This window comes from Oncorhynchus clarkii, chromosome 29 (genome assembly GCF_045791955.1).
Source record: "Oncorhynchus clarkii lewisi isolate Uvic-CL-2024 chromosome 29, UVic_Ocla_1.0, whole genome shotgun sequence".
In the NCBI taxonomy this organism is placed as follows: domain Eukaryota; kingdom Metazoa; phylum Chordata; class Actinopteri; order Salmoniformes; family Salmonidae; genus Oncorhynchus; species Oncorhynchus clarkii.
This window is the reverse complement of record NC_092175.1, coordinates 45,440,367-45,455,952: the sequence shown is the minus strand read 5'-3', so window position 1 is coordinate 45,455,952 and position 15,586 is coordinate 45,440,367. Positions and strand designations below refer to the sequence as shown.

Here is a 15,586-nt window from a genome sequence, read left to right as displayed (position 1 = left end):
AAAGTGTTGGTTCCATGTTTCATGAAAGATCCCAGAAAGGTTTATGTGGGCAGCACAGAATGGGGATTGCAGACTGCATAGCTCAGTGGGGGGGGGGGTTCTATGGTTCCATTATCATGTGTGGGTCTCTGGACCGAGTGCGTTAGTGTGTTAGCAGTACTTGAACCAGAGACGGAAGAGGAAACCGGACCCAGCTGCTTTCGTATTGGTGTCTATGGAAGAGCCACCCTGTTAAGCAGAATGTAACTGATCCCCCCCCCCCCCCCCCCTCCCCCAATGGTAAAAGGCCTGAGTTGAACTATTTGTCAACAAACAAATGTGTTATGGCTTTACACCCCCTGTTATAAAAAGTTACCTGTCTAACGGAACACAGAGGGTGTTCTTTAATGGAACCCTCTCCAACATAATCCAAGTAGAATCAGGAATTCCCCAGGGCAGCTGTCTAGGCCCCTTACTTTTTTCAATCTTCACTAATGACATGTTACTGGCTTTGAGTAAAGCCAGAGGGTCTATGTATGCAAATGATTCAACACTATACACGTCAGCTACTACAGCAACTGAAATGACTGCAACACTTAACAAAGAGCTGCAGTTAGTTTCAGAACGGGAGGCAAGGAATAAGTTAGCCCTAAATATTTCTAAAACTAAAAGCATTGTATTTGGAACAAAACACTCACTAAACCCTAAACCTCAACTAAATCTTGTAATAAATAATGTGGAAATTGAGCAAGTTGAGATGACTAAACTGCTTAGAGTAACCCTGGATTATAAACTGTCATGGTCAAAACATTGATGCAGTAGTAGTTAAGATGAGGAGAAGTTTGTCTATAATAAAGCTCTGCTCTCCCTTCTTAACAACACTATCAACAAGGCAGGTCCTACAGGCCCTAGTTTCTACCTTCTTAACAACACTATCAACAAGGCATGTCCTACAGGCCCTAGTTTCTACCTTCTTAACAACACTATCAACAAGGCAGGTCCTACAGGCCCTAGTTTCTACCTTCTTAACAACACTATCAACAAGGCAGGTCCTACAGGCCCTAGTTTCTACCTTCTTAACAGCACTATCAACAAGGCAGGTCCTACAGGCCCTACTTTCTACCTTCTTAACAACACTATCAACAAGGCAGGTCCTGCAGGCCCTAGTTTCTACCTTCTTAACAACACTATCAACAAGGCAGGTCCTACAGGCCCTAGTTTCTACCTTCTTAACAGCACTATCAACAAGGCAGGTCCTACAGGCCCTGGTTTCTACCTTCTTAACAACACTATCAACAAGGCAGGTTCTACTGGCCCTAGTTTCTACCTTCTTAACAACACTATCAACAAGGCAGGTCCTACAGGCCCTAGTTTCTACCTTCTTAACAACACTATCAACAAGGCAGGTCCTACAGGCCCTAGTTTCTACCTTCTTAACAGCACTATCAACAAGGCAGGTCCTACAGGCCCTAGTTTCTACCTTCTTAACAACACTATCAACAAGGCAGGTCCTACTGGCCCTAGTTTCTACCTTCTTAACAACACTATCAACAAGGCAGGTCCTACAGGCCCTAGTTTCTACCTTCTTAACAACACTATCAACAAGGCAGATCCTACAGGCTCTAGTTTCTACCTTCTTAACAACACTATCAACAAGGCAGGTCCTACAGGCCCTAGTTTCTACCTTCTTAACAACACTATCAACAAGGCAGGTCCAACAGGCCCTAGTTTCTACCTTCTTAACAACACTATCAACAAGGCAGGTCCTACAGGCCCTAGTTTTGTCGCACCTTGACTACTGTTCAGTCGTGTGGTCAGGTACCACAAAAAAGGACTCATCACTACTTTTATTTATGAGAGGTATTGACATGTTGAATGCACCGAGCTGTCTGTTTAAACTACTAACTCCCAGCTCAGACACCCATACATACCCCACAAGACATGCCACCAGAGGTCTGTTTAAACTACTAACTCCCAGCTCAGACACCCATGCATACCCCACAAGACATGCCACCAGAGGTCTCTTCACAGTCCCCAAGTCCAGAACAGACTATGGGAGGCGCACAGTACTACATAGAGACATGGCTACATGGAACTCTATTCCACATCAAGTAACTGATGCAAACAGTAAAATTACATTTAAAAAACAGATTAAAAAACACCTTATGGAACAGAGGGGACTGTGAAGCAACACAAACTTTGGCACACACATGCATACACACACACACACACACACACACGATATCATACGCACTATACATACACATGGATTTAGTACTATAGATATATGGTAGTGGGGGAGTAGGGGCCTGAGGGCACACAGTGTGTTGTGAAATCTGTGAATGTATTGCAATGTTTTTAAAACTGTATAAACTGCCTTCATTTTGAAGAGTAGCTGCTGCTTATGGGGACCCATAATAAATACAAATACAAATCCTGATTTCAAATCCACCATGTTTGCTTGAACTATAAACTGACTGGCAGCCATTTTCCCCCAACTGCCAACTGTAAACTGACTGGCAGCCATTTTCCCCCAACTGCCAACTATAAACTGACTGGCAGCCATTTTCCCCCAACTGCCAACTATAAACTGACTGGCAGCCATTTTCCCCCAACTGCCAACTGTCAACTGACTGGCAGCCATTTTCCCCCAACTGCCAACTATAAACTGACTGGCAGCCATTTTCCCCCAACTGCCAACTATAAACTGACTGGCAGCCATTTTCCCCCAACTGCCAACTATAAACTGACTGGCAGCCATTTTCCCCCAACTGCCAACTGTCAACTGACTGGCAGCCATTTTCCCCCAACTGCCAACTATAAACTGACTGGCAGCCATTTTCCCCCAACTGCCAACTATAAACTGACTGGCAGCCATTTCCCCCAACTGCCAACTGTAAACTGACTGGCAGCCATTTTCCCCCAACTGCCAACTGTAAACTGACTGGCAGCCATTTTCCCCCAACTGCCAACTGTAAACTGACTGGCAGCCATTTTCCCCCAACTGCCAACTGTGAACTGACTGGCAGCCATTTTCCCCCAACTGCCAACTGTAAACTGACTGGCAGCCATTTTCCCCCAACTGCCAACTGTCTGACAGCTGTTGCTATGACGATCAAGATGTCAAATGATAATTTGCCTGGTTGTAAATTTACCTTATGTAGCCCTGCCAACTTGACCCACTTCCTGAATGAATGCTGTTGTTTTCAATCTTCCAGTCCATTCTGGCCCGTTGACACAAACCCAGGTTTGAGTAGTTGATAAATATAAATGACTTTCGTCAAAAAAATAAATGAACTGCACAGAATCTGAAAGATATATTAATTCTCTGTTGAGGAAAATTATTTTAAAATATGTAAATGTTTGTTTTCATGTAGTAGGACCGCCCGCCAATGGCAATGTCTGCTAGTGGAAGCCAGAGTAGCTTACCAAGCAAGAGGAGTCTTGGGTAGTTGATATCCACTAGGGGGAGCCAGAGTAGCTTACCAAGCAAGAGGAGTCTTGGGTAGTTGATATCCACTAGGGGGAGCCAGAGTAGCTTACCAAGCAAGAGGAGTCTTGGGTAGTTGATATCCACTAGGGGGAGCCAGAGTAGCTTACCAAGCAAGAGGAGTCTTGGGTAGTTGATATCCACTAGGGGGAGCCAGAGTAGCTTACCAAGCAAGAGGAGTCTTGGGTAGTTGATATCCACTAGGGGGAGCCAGAGTAGCTTACCAAGCAAGAGGAGTCTTGGGTAGTTGATATCCACTAGGGGGAGCCAGAGTAGCTTACCAAGCAAGAGGAGTCTTGGGTAGTTGATATCAACTAGGGGGAGCCAGAGTAGCTTACCAAGCAAGAGGAGTCTTGGGTAGTTGATATCCACTAGGGGGAGCCAGAGTAGCTTACCAAGCAAGAGGACTCTTGTGTGGTGTATATCCACTAGGAGGAGCAGGAGTAGCATACCAAGCAAGAGGAGCCTTGGGTAGTGGATATACACTAGGGGGAGCCAGAGTAGCTTACCAAGCAAGAGGAGCCGAGGCACCTCTGTTTGACAGGCTAGAGACAATGTTTGAACTTCCAGATCTGGTGTTATATGTCTATTTACAAATGCTAGCTACTTGTCAGGCTAGTCTGGAGATCTGTTCTGCTTTACGACACTACTTTTAAGCCACAGAAGCAAAAAAAAAAATCTTTTTTGAATTGTAATTGCTAGAGCTTGAAATGCTATTCCTACTCAGGAGGAGAAGAAAACAAAGACTGAGAAAATGGCCAGTTCATCCACTGAACCCTACAAGAGAGGACGATGGAGAGAACAAGTCTCTTGTTTAACCTATGTGAAGCATTGACGCAGGGACATTTTAATTTTCAATACTTTCGGATGTCGGTTGCCAGATTTCACGACTTACTTCAGCTGTTTGTCCTTGACATCTCCCACGACAGAACTCACAGCTTGCCCATAAGTACTGCAGTGTAGAGCAGAACAGAACACAATAGAATAGAATAGAACAGTGTAGAACAGAGCAGAATAGTGGCAGCACACAGAAAAGTATCGCTGCAAGTTATAACTCATCTCTACAGTTTGTGCCATCACCGCGGAAGTCTGCCAGGTTATCTGGCATGTCCTGAAGGAGGATTCTGTTGCTTATCCCTTCAACGGCACAAATTGGCAGAGATTTTGGGGATTGATGGAGGTACCTGTTCAGATCCGAGATACGACATCACTACAACCACAAGGGCTTTTTCTCCTGATGGCAATACAAGGTACCGATATCCAGGTAAGATACTCTGGCAGTCCGAGATACAAGGTACCGATATCCAGGTAAGATACGCTGGTAGTCTGAGATACAAGGTACCGATATCCAGGTAAAATACGCTGGTAGTCTGAGATACAAGGTACCGATATCCAAGTAAGATACTCTGGCAGTCTGCGATGCAAGGTACCGACTATATCCAGGTAAGATACGCTGATAGTCTGAGATACAAGGTACCGACTATATGCAGGTAAGATACTCTGGTAGTCTGCGATACAAGGTACCGACTATATGCAGGTAAGATACTCTGGTAGTCTGCGATGCAAGGTACCGACTATATCCAGGTAAGATACGCTGATAGTCTGAGATACAAGGTACCGACTATATGCAGGTAAGATACTCTGGTAGTCTGCGATACAAGGTACCGACTATATGCAGGTAAGATACTCTGGTAGTCTGAGATACAAGGTACCGACTATATGCAGGTAAGATGCTCTGGTAGTCTGAGATACAAGGTACCGACTATATGCAGGTAAGATACTCTGGTAGTCTGCGATACAAGGTACCGACTATATGCAGGTAAGATACTCTGGTAGTCTGCGATACAAGGTACCGACTATATGCAGGTAAGATACTCTGGTAGTCTGAGATACAAGGTACCGACTATATGCAGGTAAGATACTCTGGTAGTCTGAGATACAAGGTACCGACTATATGCAGGTAAGATACTCTGGTAGTCTGCGATACAAGGTACCGACTATATGCAGGTAAGATACTCTGGTAGTCTGCGATACAAGGTACCGACTATATGCAGGGAAGATATAAATACTTGTGACTATATACATATGACTTAATACATGTGACTATTTACATATGACCTAATACATGTGACTATATACATATGACTTAATACATGTGACTATATACATATGACTTAATACATGTGACTATTTACATATGACTTATTACATGTGACTATTTACATATGACCTAATACATGTGACTATATACATATGACTTAATACATGTGACTATTTACATATGACTTAATACATGTGACTATTTTGCATTCAGAAAGTATTCAGACCCCTTGACTTTTTCCACATTTTGTTACGTTACTGCCTTAATCTAAAATGGATTAAAAAATGTTTTTATCCTCAGTAATCTACACACAATACCCCATAATGACAAAGCAAAAACTAATGACAAAGCGAAAACAGGTTTTTAGAAATGTTTGCAAATTTATTTAAAAAAACAGATACCTTATTTATGTAAGTATTCAGACCTTTTGCTATGAGACTCAAAATTGAACTCAGGTGCATCCTGTTTCCATTGATCATCATTGAGATGTTTATACAACTTCATTGGAGTCCACCTGTGGTAAATTGATTGGACAAGATTTTGAGAGGCACACACCTGTCTATATAACGTCACTGTGCATGCAGTTCACTGTGCATGCCAGAGCAAAAACCATTTCATGAGGTCAAAGGAATTGTCCGTAGAGCTCCGAGACAGGATTGTGTTGAGGCACTGATCTGGGGAAGGGTACCAAAATATTTCTGCAGCATTGAAGGTCCCCAAGAACACAGAGGCCTCCTTCATTCTTAAATGGAGGAAGTTTGGAACCACCAAGACTTCCTAGAGTTGGCCGCCCGGCCAAACTGAGCAATCGGGGGAGAAGGGCCTTGGTCAGGGAGGTGACCAAGAACCTGATGGTCACTCTGACAGAGCTCTAGAGTTCCTCAGTGGAGATGGGAGAACCTTCCAGAAGGACAACCATCTCTGCAGCACGCCACCAATCAGGCCTTTATGGTAGAGCGGCCAGACGGAAGCCACTCCTCAGTAAAAGGCGCGTGACAGCATGCTTGGAGTTTGCCAAAAGGCACCTAAAGACTCTCAGACCATGAGAAACAAAATGCTTTGGTCTGATGAAACCAAGATGGAACTATTTGGCCTGAATGCCAAGCGTCACGTCTGGAGGAAACCTGGCACCATCCCTACGGTGAAGCATGGTGGTGGCAGCATCATGCTGTGGGGATGTTTTTCAGCAGCAGGGACTGAGAGACTAGTCAGGATCGAGAAAAAGATGAACAGAGGAAAGTACAGAGAGATCCTTGATGAAAACCTGCTCCAGAGCACTCAGGATCTCAGACTGGGGTGAAGGTTCACCTTCCAACAGGACAACGACTCTAAGCACACAGCCAAGACAACGATCGAACATCTCTGGAGAAAACCAAAAATAGCTGTGCAGCAACGCTCCCCATCCAACCTGACAGAGCTGGAGAGGATCTGCAGAGAAGAATGGGAGAAACTCTCCAAATGCAGGTGTGCCAAGCTTGTAGCTTCATACACAATAAGATTTGAGGCTGTAATCGTTGCCAAAGGTGCTTCAAAAAAGTACTGAGTAAAGGGTGTGAATACTAAATGTAGATGTGATGTTTCAGTTTTATTTATTTTTTAGATTTGCAAACATTTCTAAAAAACTGTTTTTGCTTTCTCATTATGGGGTATTGTGTGTAGATTGATGAGGGGGGGAAAAATATATATATATTAGAGTAAGGCTGTAATGTAAAACATGTGGAAAAAGTCAAGGGGTCTGAATACTTTCTGAAGGCACTTTACTTATTATTGATTCTTATTATTCCTTATTCTCCAGTGACTGGACATTTGCCAATAAAACAGGAGGGAAGTGGAGGCAGGTTCTCTCTTCGTCTTAATCTCACAAGGACGAGCCGTCTCTCGGCGTTTCCATCTTGGCAGCCCGAATATGGTGGTTAGGTCGGACTCCAACTTACATTGGCACACACACTGTTCAGTTGGGATGCAGAAAAACCCTGGGAAATTCCAGGGTGTGGATACCAGGGTTGGGGTGAATTCCAATTTGGATTTAAAATTCTAAATTAAATTCTGGAATTCAAGCAAGAAGTGGAGAATTCACTTTGGAATTGAATTTGAATTGCAGCAATCAACCCTCCAAAAGTGGAATTGATTTGGATTTTAAATTGGAATTGTAAAAGAACTTCATCACTGGAATGGAATTGGAATTTAGACTGTCTGAATTGGAATCGAACAAGAACCATCCTTCGGTTGGAATTTAGTTAGAATTTAGACTGTCTGAATTGGAATCGAACAAGAACCATCCTTCGGTTGGAATTTAGTTAGAATTTAGACTGTCTGAATTGGAATCGAACAAGAACCATCCTTCGGTTGGAATTTAGTTAGAGTTTAGACGGTCTGAATTGTGATTAAAATGGTTAGATAAAAACATCCTTGGAATGGAATTGGAATTTATAATGTTAAAACTTGAATTGTATTATAACTGTGCAAACATCTAGTTACTGGAGTTTATTTATTTATCATTGAAATTGAATGCAAACTTTGTTTAAAAATCAATCAAATAATTATAATAATTTATAATTCTATTCTATTACTGTATATAACGGGGAGTGTCATTATGGCGGCAGGTAGCCTAGTGTTGGGCCAGTAACCGAAAGGTTGCAAGATCAAATCCCCGAGCTGACAAGGTACAAATCTGTCGTTCTGCCCCTGAACAAGGCAGTTAACCCACTGTTCCTAGGCCGTCATTGTAAATAAGAATTTGTTCTTAACTGACTTGCCTAGTTAAGTAAGGTAAAACTGTGTCATTTAGGTCAACTATCCCTTTTGTATGGTGGAAAAAGTCAAATTACACTGTGTTGTTTACTCAATTATTCTGTATTGTTTTACAATTCTACAATATATACCATTTAGCTGACATTTTAGTCAAAAGTGACTGACAGTTATTCATCCATTCATATTTCACAGAAGGGTTTTCATTCATTTTCACGCTGGGTTGACACAGCAGATGGGTGTGTTTTTAATGTCATCAATCATTAATCTACAAAAGGGTCAGCTCACACAGAGTGGTAGCTCAGTGTGGTAAATCACTCAGAGTGGTAGCTCAGTGTGGTAGCTCAGTGTGGTAAATCACTCAGAGTGGTAGCTCAGAGTGGTAGCTCAGTGTGGTAGCTCAGTGTGGTAAATCACTCAGAGTGGTAGCTCAGCGTGGTAAATCACTCAGAGTGGTAGCTCAGTGTGGTAAATCACTCAGAGTGGTAGCTCAGTGTGGTAAATCACTCAGAGTGGTAGCTCAGTGTGGTAAATCACTCAGAGTGGTAGCTCAGTGTGGTAAATCACTCAGAGTGGTAGCTCAGTGTGGTAAATCACTCAGAGTGGTAGCTCAGTGTGGTAAATCACTCAGTGTGGTAGCTCAGCGTGGTAAATCACTCAGAGTGGTAGCTCAGCGTGGTAAATCACTCAGTGTGGTAGCTCAGTGTGGTAAATCACTCAGAGTGGTAGCTCAGTGTGGTAGCTCAGTGTGGTAAATCACTCAGAGTGGTAGCTCAGTGTGGTAAATCACTCAGTGTGGTAGCTCAGTGTGGTAAATCACTCAGAGTGGTAGCTCAGTGTGGTAGCTCAGTGTGGTAAATCACTCAGTGTGGTAGCTCAGTGTGGTAGCTCACACAGTGTGGTAGCTCGCACAGTGTGGTAGCTCAGTGTGGTAGCTCCCACAGTGTGGTAGCTCGCTCAGTGTGGTAGCTCAGTGTGGTAGCTCACACAGCGTGGTAGCTCATTGTGGTAGCTCAGTGTGGTAGCTCACACAGCGTGGTAAATCACTCAGTGTGGAGGCTCAGTGTGGTAGCTCAGTGTGGTAGCTCAGTGTGATAGCTCACAGAGTGTGGTAGCTCACACAGTGTGGTAGCTCAGTGTGGTAGCTGTAGTGACTGTCCACAGCTCTCTGTCTCCTCCTCATCATCATCAGCTGTTAGTCGACTGGCCTCTTCATCCTTGTCCAGTCGCAGACACATTACCACCCTGGAGACAGACAGACAGACAGACACATTACCACCCTGGAGACAGACAGACAGACAGACAGACAGACAGACAGACAGACAGACAGACAGACACATTACCACCCTGGAGACAGACAGACAGATTACCACCCTGGAGACAGACAGACAAACAGACAGACAGACAGACAGACAGGCACATTACCACCCTAGAGACAGACAGACAGACAGACACATTACCACCCTGGAGACAGACAGACAGACAGACAGACAGACACATTACTACCCTGGAGACAGACAGATAGACACATTCCTACCCTGGAGAGAGAGAGCTCAATCACAATATACTACAACCCTGGAGAGAGAGAGCTCTATCACAATATACTACAACCCGGGAGAGAGAGAGCTCTATCACAATATACTACAACCCGGGAGAGAGAGAGCTCTATCACAATATACTACAACCCGGGAGAGAGAGAGCTCTATCACAATATACTACAACCCGGGAGAGAGAGAGCTCAATCACAATATACTACAACCCGGGAGAGGACCTCAGCCACCCGAGCCACAGCCTGTTCACCCCGCTACCATCTAGAAGGTCATTAAGGACCTCAGCCACCCGAGCCACAGCCTGTTCACCCCGCTACCATCTAGAAGGTCATTAAGGACCTCAGCCACCCGAGCCACAGCCTGTTCACCCCGCTACCATCTAGAAGGTCATTAAGGACCTCAGCCACCCGAGCCACAGCCTGTTCACCCCGCTACCATCTAGAAGGTCATTAAGGACCTCAGCCACCCGAGCCACAGCCTGTTCACACCGCTACCATCTAGAAGGTCATTAAGGACCTCAGCCACCCGAGCCACAGCCTGTTCACCCCGCTACCATCTAGAAGGTCATTAAGGACCTCAGCCACCCGAGCCACAGCCTGTTCACACCGCTACCATCTAGAAGGTCATTAAGGACCTCAGCCACCCGAGCCACAGCCTGTTCACCCCGCTACCATCTAGAAGGTCATTAAGGACCTCAGCCACCCGAGCCACAGCCTGTTCACCCCGCTACCATCTAGAAGGTCATTAAGGACCTCAGCCACCCGAGCCACAGCCTGTTCACACCGCTACCATCTAGAAGGTCATTAAGGACCTCAGCCACCCGAGCCACAGCCTGTTCACCCCGCTACCATCTAGAAGGTCATTAAGGACCTCAGCCACCGAGCCACAGCCTGTTCACACCGCTACCATCTAGAAGGTCATTAAGGACTTCAGCCACCCGAGCCACAGCCTGTTCACCCCGCTACCATCTAGAAGGTCATTAAGGACCTCAGCCACCCGAGCCACAGCCTGTACACCCCGCTACCATCTAGAAGGTCATTAAGGACCTCAGCCACCCGAGCCACAGCCTGTTCACCCCGCTACCATCTAGAAGGAGGAGACCGTATAGGTGCATCAAAGCTGGAAGAAGAGACTGAAAAACAGATTGTTATCTCCAGGCCATCAGACTGTTAAATAGTCACCACTAGCCAGCCTCCACTCAGTACCCTGCCCTGAACCTTAGTCACTGTTACTATCCGGCTACCACCCGGTTCTCTACCCTGAACCTTAGAGGCTGCCGCCCTATGTACATAGACATGGAACACTGGTCCCTTTAATAATGGAACACTGGTCACTTTAATAACGGAATACTGGCCACTTAAATAATGGAACACCGGTCCCTTTAATAATGGAACAACGGTCACTTTAATAATGGAACACTGGTCACTTTAATAATGGAACACTGGTCAGTAATAATGGAACACTGGTCACTAATAATGGAACACTGGTCACTTTAATAATGGAACACTGGTCAGTAATAATGGAACACTGGTCACTTTAATAATGGAACACTGGTCACTTTAATAATGGAACACTGGTCACTTTAATAATGGAACACTGGTCACTAATAATGGAACACTGGTCACTTTAATAATGGAACACTGGTCAGTAATAATGGAACACTGGTCAGTAATAATGGAACACTGGTCACTAATAATGGAACACTGGTCACTAATAATGGAACACTGGTCACTAATAATGGAACACTGGTCACTAATAATGGAACACTGGTCACTAATAATGGAACACTGGTCACTAATAATGGAACACTGGTCACTTTAATAATGGAACACTGGTCACTAATAATGGAACACTGGTCACTTTAATAATGGAACACTGGTCACTAATAATGGAACACTGGTCACTAATAATGGAACACTGGTCACTTTAATAATGGAACACTGGTCACTAATAATGGAACACTGGTCCCTTTAATAATGGAACACTGGTCACTTTAATAATGGAACACTGGTCACTAATAATGGAACACTGGTCACTTTAATAATGGAACACTGGTCACTTTAATAATGGAACACTGGTCACTAATAATGGAACACTGGTCACTTTAATAATGGAACACTGGTCACTTTAATAATGGAACACTGGTCACTAATAATGGAACACTGGTCACTAATAATGGAACACTGGTCACTAATAATGGAACACTGGTCACTAATAATGGAACACTGGTCACTAATAATGGAACACTGGTCACTAATAATGGAACACTGGTCACTAATAATGGAACACTGGTCACTTTAATAATGGAACACTGGTCACTAATAATGGAACACTGGTCACTTTAATAATGGAACACTGGTCACTAATAATGGAACACTGGTCACTAATAATGGAACACTGGTCACTTTAATAATGGAACACTGGTCACTAATAATGGAACACTGGTCCCTTTAATAATGGAACACTGGTCACTTTAATAATGGAACACTGGTCACTAATAATGGAACACTGGTCACTTTAATAATGGAACACTGGTCACTTTAATAATGGAACACTGGTCACTAATAATGGAACACTGGTCACTTTAATAATGGAACACTGGTCACTTTAATAATGGAACACTGGTCACTAATAATGGAACACTGGTCACTAATAATGGAACACTGGTCACTAATAATGGAACACTGGTCACTAATAATGGAACACTGGTCACTAATAATGGAACACTGGTCACTAATAATGGAACATTGGTCACTTTAATAATGTTAACGTACTGTTTGATTCATTTCATATGTATCACCTGTATTGCAGTCCAGGTTAATCTTATTAAACTACTTTGTACACATATTTTCTATTCAGAAACTGTCCATAATATCTATACACACTATTACATAGTACATACGAAACCCATGACTGTCTAAGCCCAGTCTATGTCCAGTCTAAGCCCAGTCTAAACCCAGTCTATGTCCAGTCTAAGCCCAGTCTAAGCCCTGTCTAAACCCAGTCTAAACCCAGTCTAAGCCCTGTCTAAACCCAGTCTAAGCCCTGTCTAAGCCCAGTCTAAGCCCTGTCTAAGCCCAGTCTAAGCCCAGTCTAAACCCTGTCTAAACTTTTAGCTCCTACAAATGCATTGAATAACAGATAAACTACATGTATATAACACCGGTATTCTTGGCACTAAACAGTCTCCATATAACATTTTTTACAACCAAACCGTTAAGACGCTACAGGCGATTTGGTGAGAAGACTTTAGGGACGGTCTGATAAACACTGCTCTAGCTCCGTTCACAGCAGAGGAGGAAGTGCGATATCGGCGGACGCAGTAGATATCTCTAGCATTAACTGACGGATTTGTACGAGGATCTTGTGGTGGGCTTCGGACATCGACTCTAGGGGCTTCATTTATATGTCGGACTCTGACATTGCTCATTCTAATTTTTCTATATTTCTTAACTTCTTTCTTTACATTTTTTGGATTCGCGTGTATTGTTTTATATTGCTAGCTATTACTGCACTGTTGGAGCTAGGAACATAAGCATTTAGTTAGATACTACTGCACTGTTGGAGCTAGAAACACAAGCATTTAGTTAGATACTACTGTACTGTTGGAGCTAGGAACACAAGCATTTAGTTAGATACTACTGCACTGTTGGAGCTAGAAACACAAGCATTTAGTTAGATACTACTGTACTGTTGGAGCTAGGAACACAAGCATTTAGTTAGATACTACTGCACTGTTGGAGCTAGGAACACAAGCATTTAGTTAGATACTACTGCACTGTTGGAGCTAGACACACAGGCATTTAGTTAGATACTACTGCACTGTTGGAGCTAGGAACACAAGCATTTAGTTAGATACTACTGCACTGTTGGAGCTAGAAACACAAGCATTTAGTTAGATACTACTGCACTGTTGGAGCTAGGAACACAAGCATTTAGTTAGATACTACTGCACTGTTGGAGCTAGGAACACAAGCATTTAGTTAGATACTACTGCACTGTTGGAGCTAGGAACACAAGCATTTAGTTAGATACTACTGCACTGTTGGAGCTAGAAACACAAGCATTTAGTTAGATACTACTGCACTGTTGGAGCTAGGAACACAAGCATTTAGTTAGATACTACTGCACTGTTGGAGCTAGAAACACAAGCATTTAGTTAGATACTACTGTACTGTTGGAGCTAGAAACATAAGCATTTAGTTAGATACTACTGCACTGTTGGAGCTAGGAACATAAGCATTTAGTTAGATACTACTGCACTGTTGGAGCTAGACACACAAGCATTTAGTTAGATACTACTGCACTGTTGGAGCTAGGAACACAAGCATTTAGTTAGATACTACTGCACTGTTGGAGCTAGACACACAAGCATTTAGTTAGATACTACTGCACTGTTGGAGCTAGGAACATAAGCATTTAGTTAGATACTACTGCACTGTTGGAGCTAGGAACACAAGCATTTAGTTAGATATTACTGTACTGTTGGAGCTAGGAACATAAGCATTTAGTTAGATACTACTGCACTGTTGGAGCTAGGAACATAAGCATTTAGTTAGATACTACTGCACTGTTGGAGCTAGGAACATAAGCATTTAGTTAGATATTACTGCACTGTTGGAGCTAGAAACACAAGCATTTAGTTAGATATTACTGGACTGTTGGAGCTAGGAACATAAGCATTTAGTTAGATATTACTGCACTGTTGGAGCTAGAAACACAAGCATTTAGTTAGATACTACTGCACTGTTGGAGCTAGAAACACAAGCATTTAGTTAGATACTACTGGACTGTTGGAGCTAGGAACATAAGCATTTAGTTAGATACTACTGCACTGTTGGAGCTAGGAACATAAGCATTTAGTTAGATATTACTGCACTGTTGGAGCTAGAAACACAAGCATTTAGTTAGATACTACTGCACTGTTGGAGCTAGAAACACAAGCATTTAGTTAGATATTACTGCACTGTTGGAGCTAGAAACACAAGCATTTAGTTAGATACTACTGCACTGTTGGAGCTAGAAACACAAGCATTTAGTTAGATATTACTGCACTGTTGGAGCTAGAAACACAAGCATTTAGTTAGATATTACTGCACTGTTGGAGCTAGGAACACAAGCATTTAGTTAGATACTACTGCACTGTTGGAGCTAGGAACACAAGCATTTAGTTAGATACTACTGCACTGTTGGAGCTAGACACACAAGCATTTAGTTAGATACTACTGCACTGTTGGAGCTAGGAACACAAGCATTTAGTTAGATACTACTGCACTGTTGGAGCTAGAAACACAAGCATTTAGTTAGATACTACTGTACTGTTGGAGCCAGCATTTAGTTAGATACTACTGCACTGTTGGAGCTAGGAACACAAGCATTTAGTTAGATACTACTGCACTGTTGGAGCTAGAAACACAAGCATTTAGTTAGATACTACTGTACTGTTGGAGCTAGGAACACAATCATTTAGTTAGATACTACTGCACTGTTGGAGCTAGAAACACAAGCATTTAGTTAGATACTACTGTACTGTTGGAGCTAGGAACACAAGCATTTAGTTAGATACTACTGCACTGTTGGAGCTAGAAACACAAGCATTTAGTTAGATACTACTGTACTGTTGGAGCTAGGAACACAAGCATTTAGTTAGATACTACTGCACTGTTGGAGCTAGGAACACAAGCATTTAGTTAGATACTACTGCACTGTTGGAGCTAG

The 15,586-nt window shown here is 43.1% G+C and overlaps 1 protein-coding gene across 1 annotated transcript in view; it reads right to left on the bottom strand.

Annotated features, from left to right (window-relative positions):
• Nucleotides 1-9,441: 9,441 nt before the first annotated feature.
• Nucleotides 9,442-15,586, bottom strand: part of LOC139388703 (solute carrier family 46 member 3) — a 29,558-nt gene continuing 23,413 nt past the window's right edge. The window contains exon 9 of the mRNA XM_071135553.1: nt 9,442-9,563. Coding sequence (XP_070991654.1) covers nt 9,452-9,563 — 112 coding nt within the window. The 3' untranslated portion in view covers nt 9,442-9,451. The remainder of the gene's footprint in view (nt 9,564-15,586) is intronic.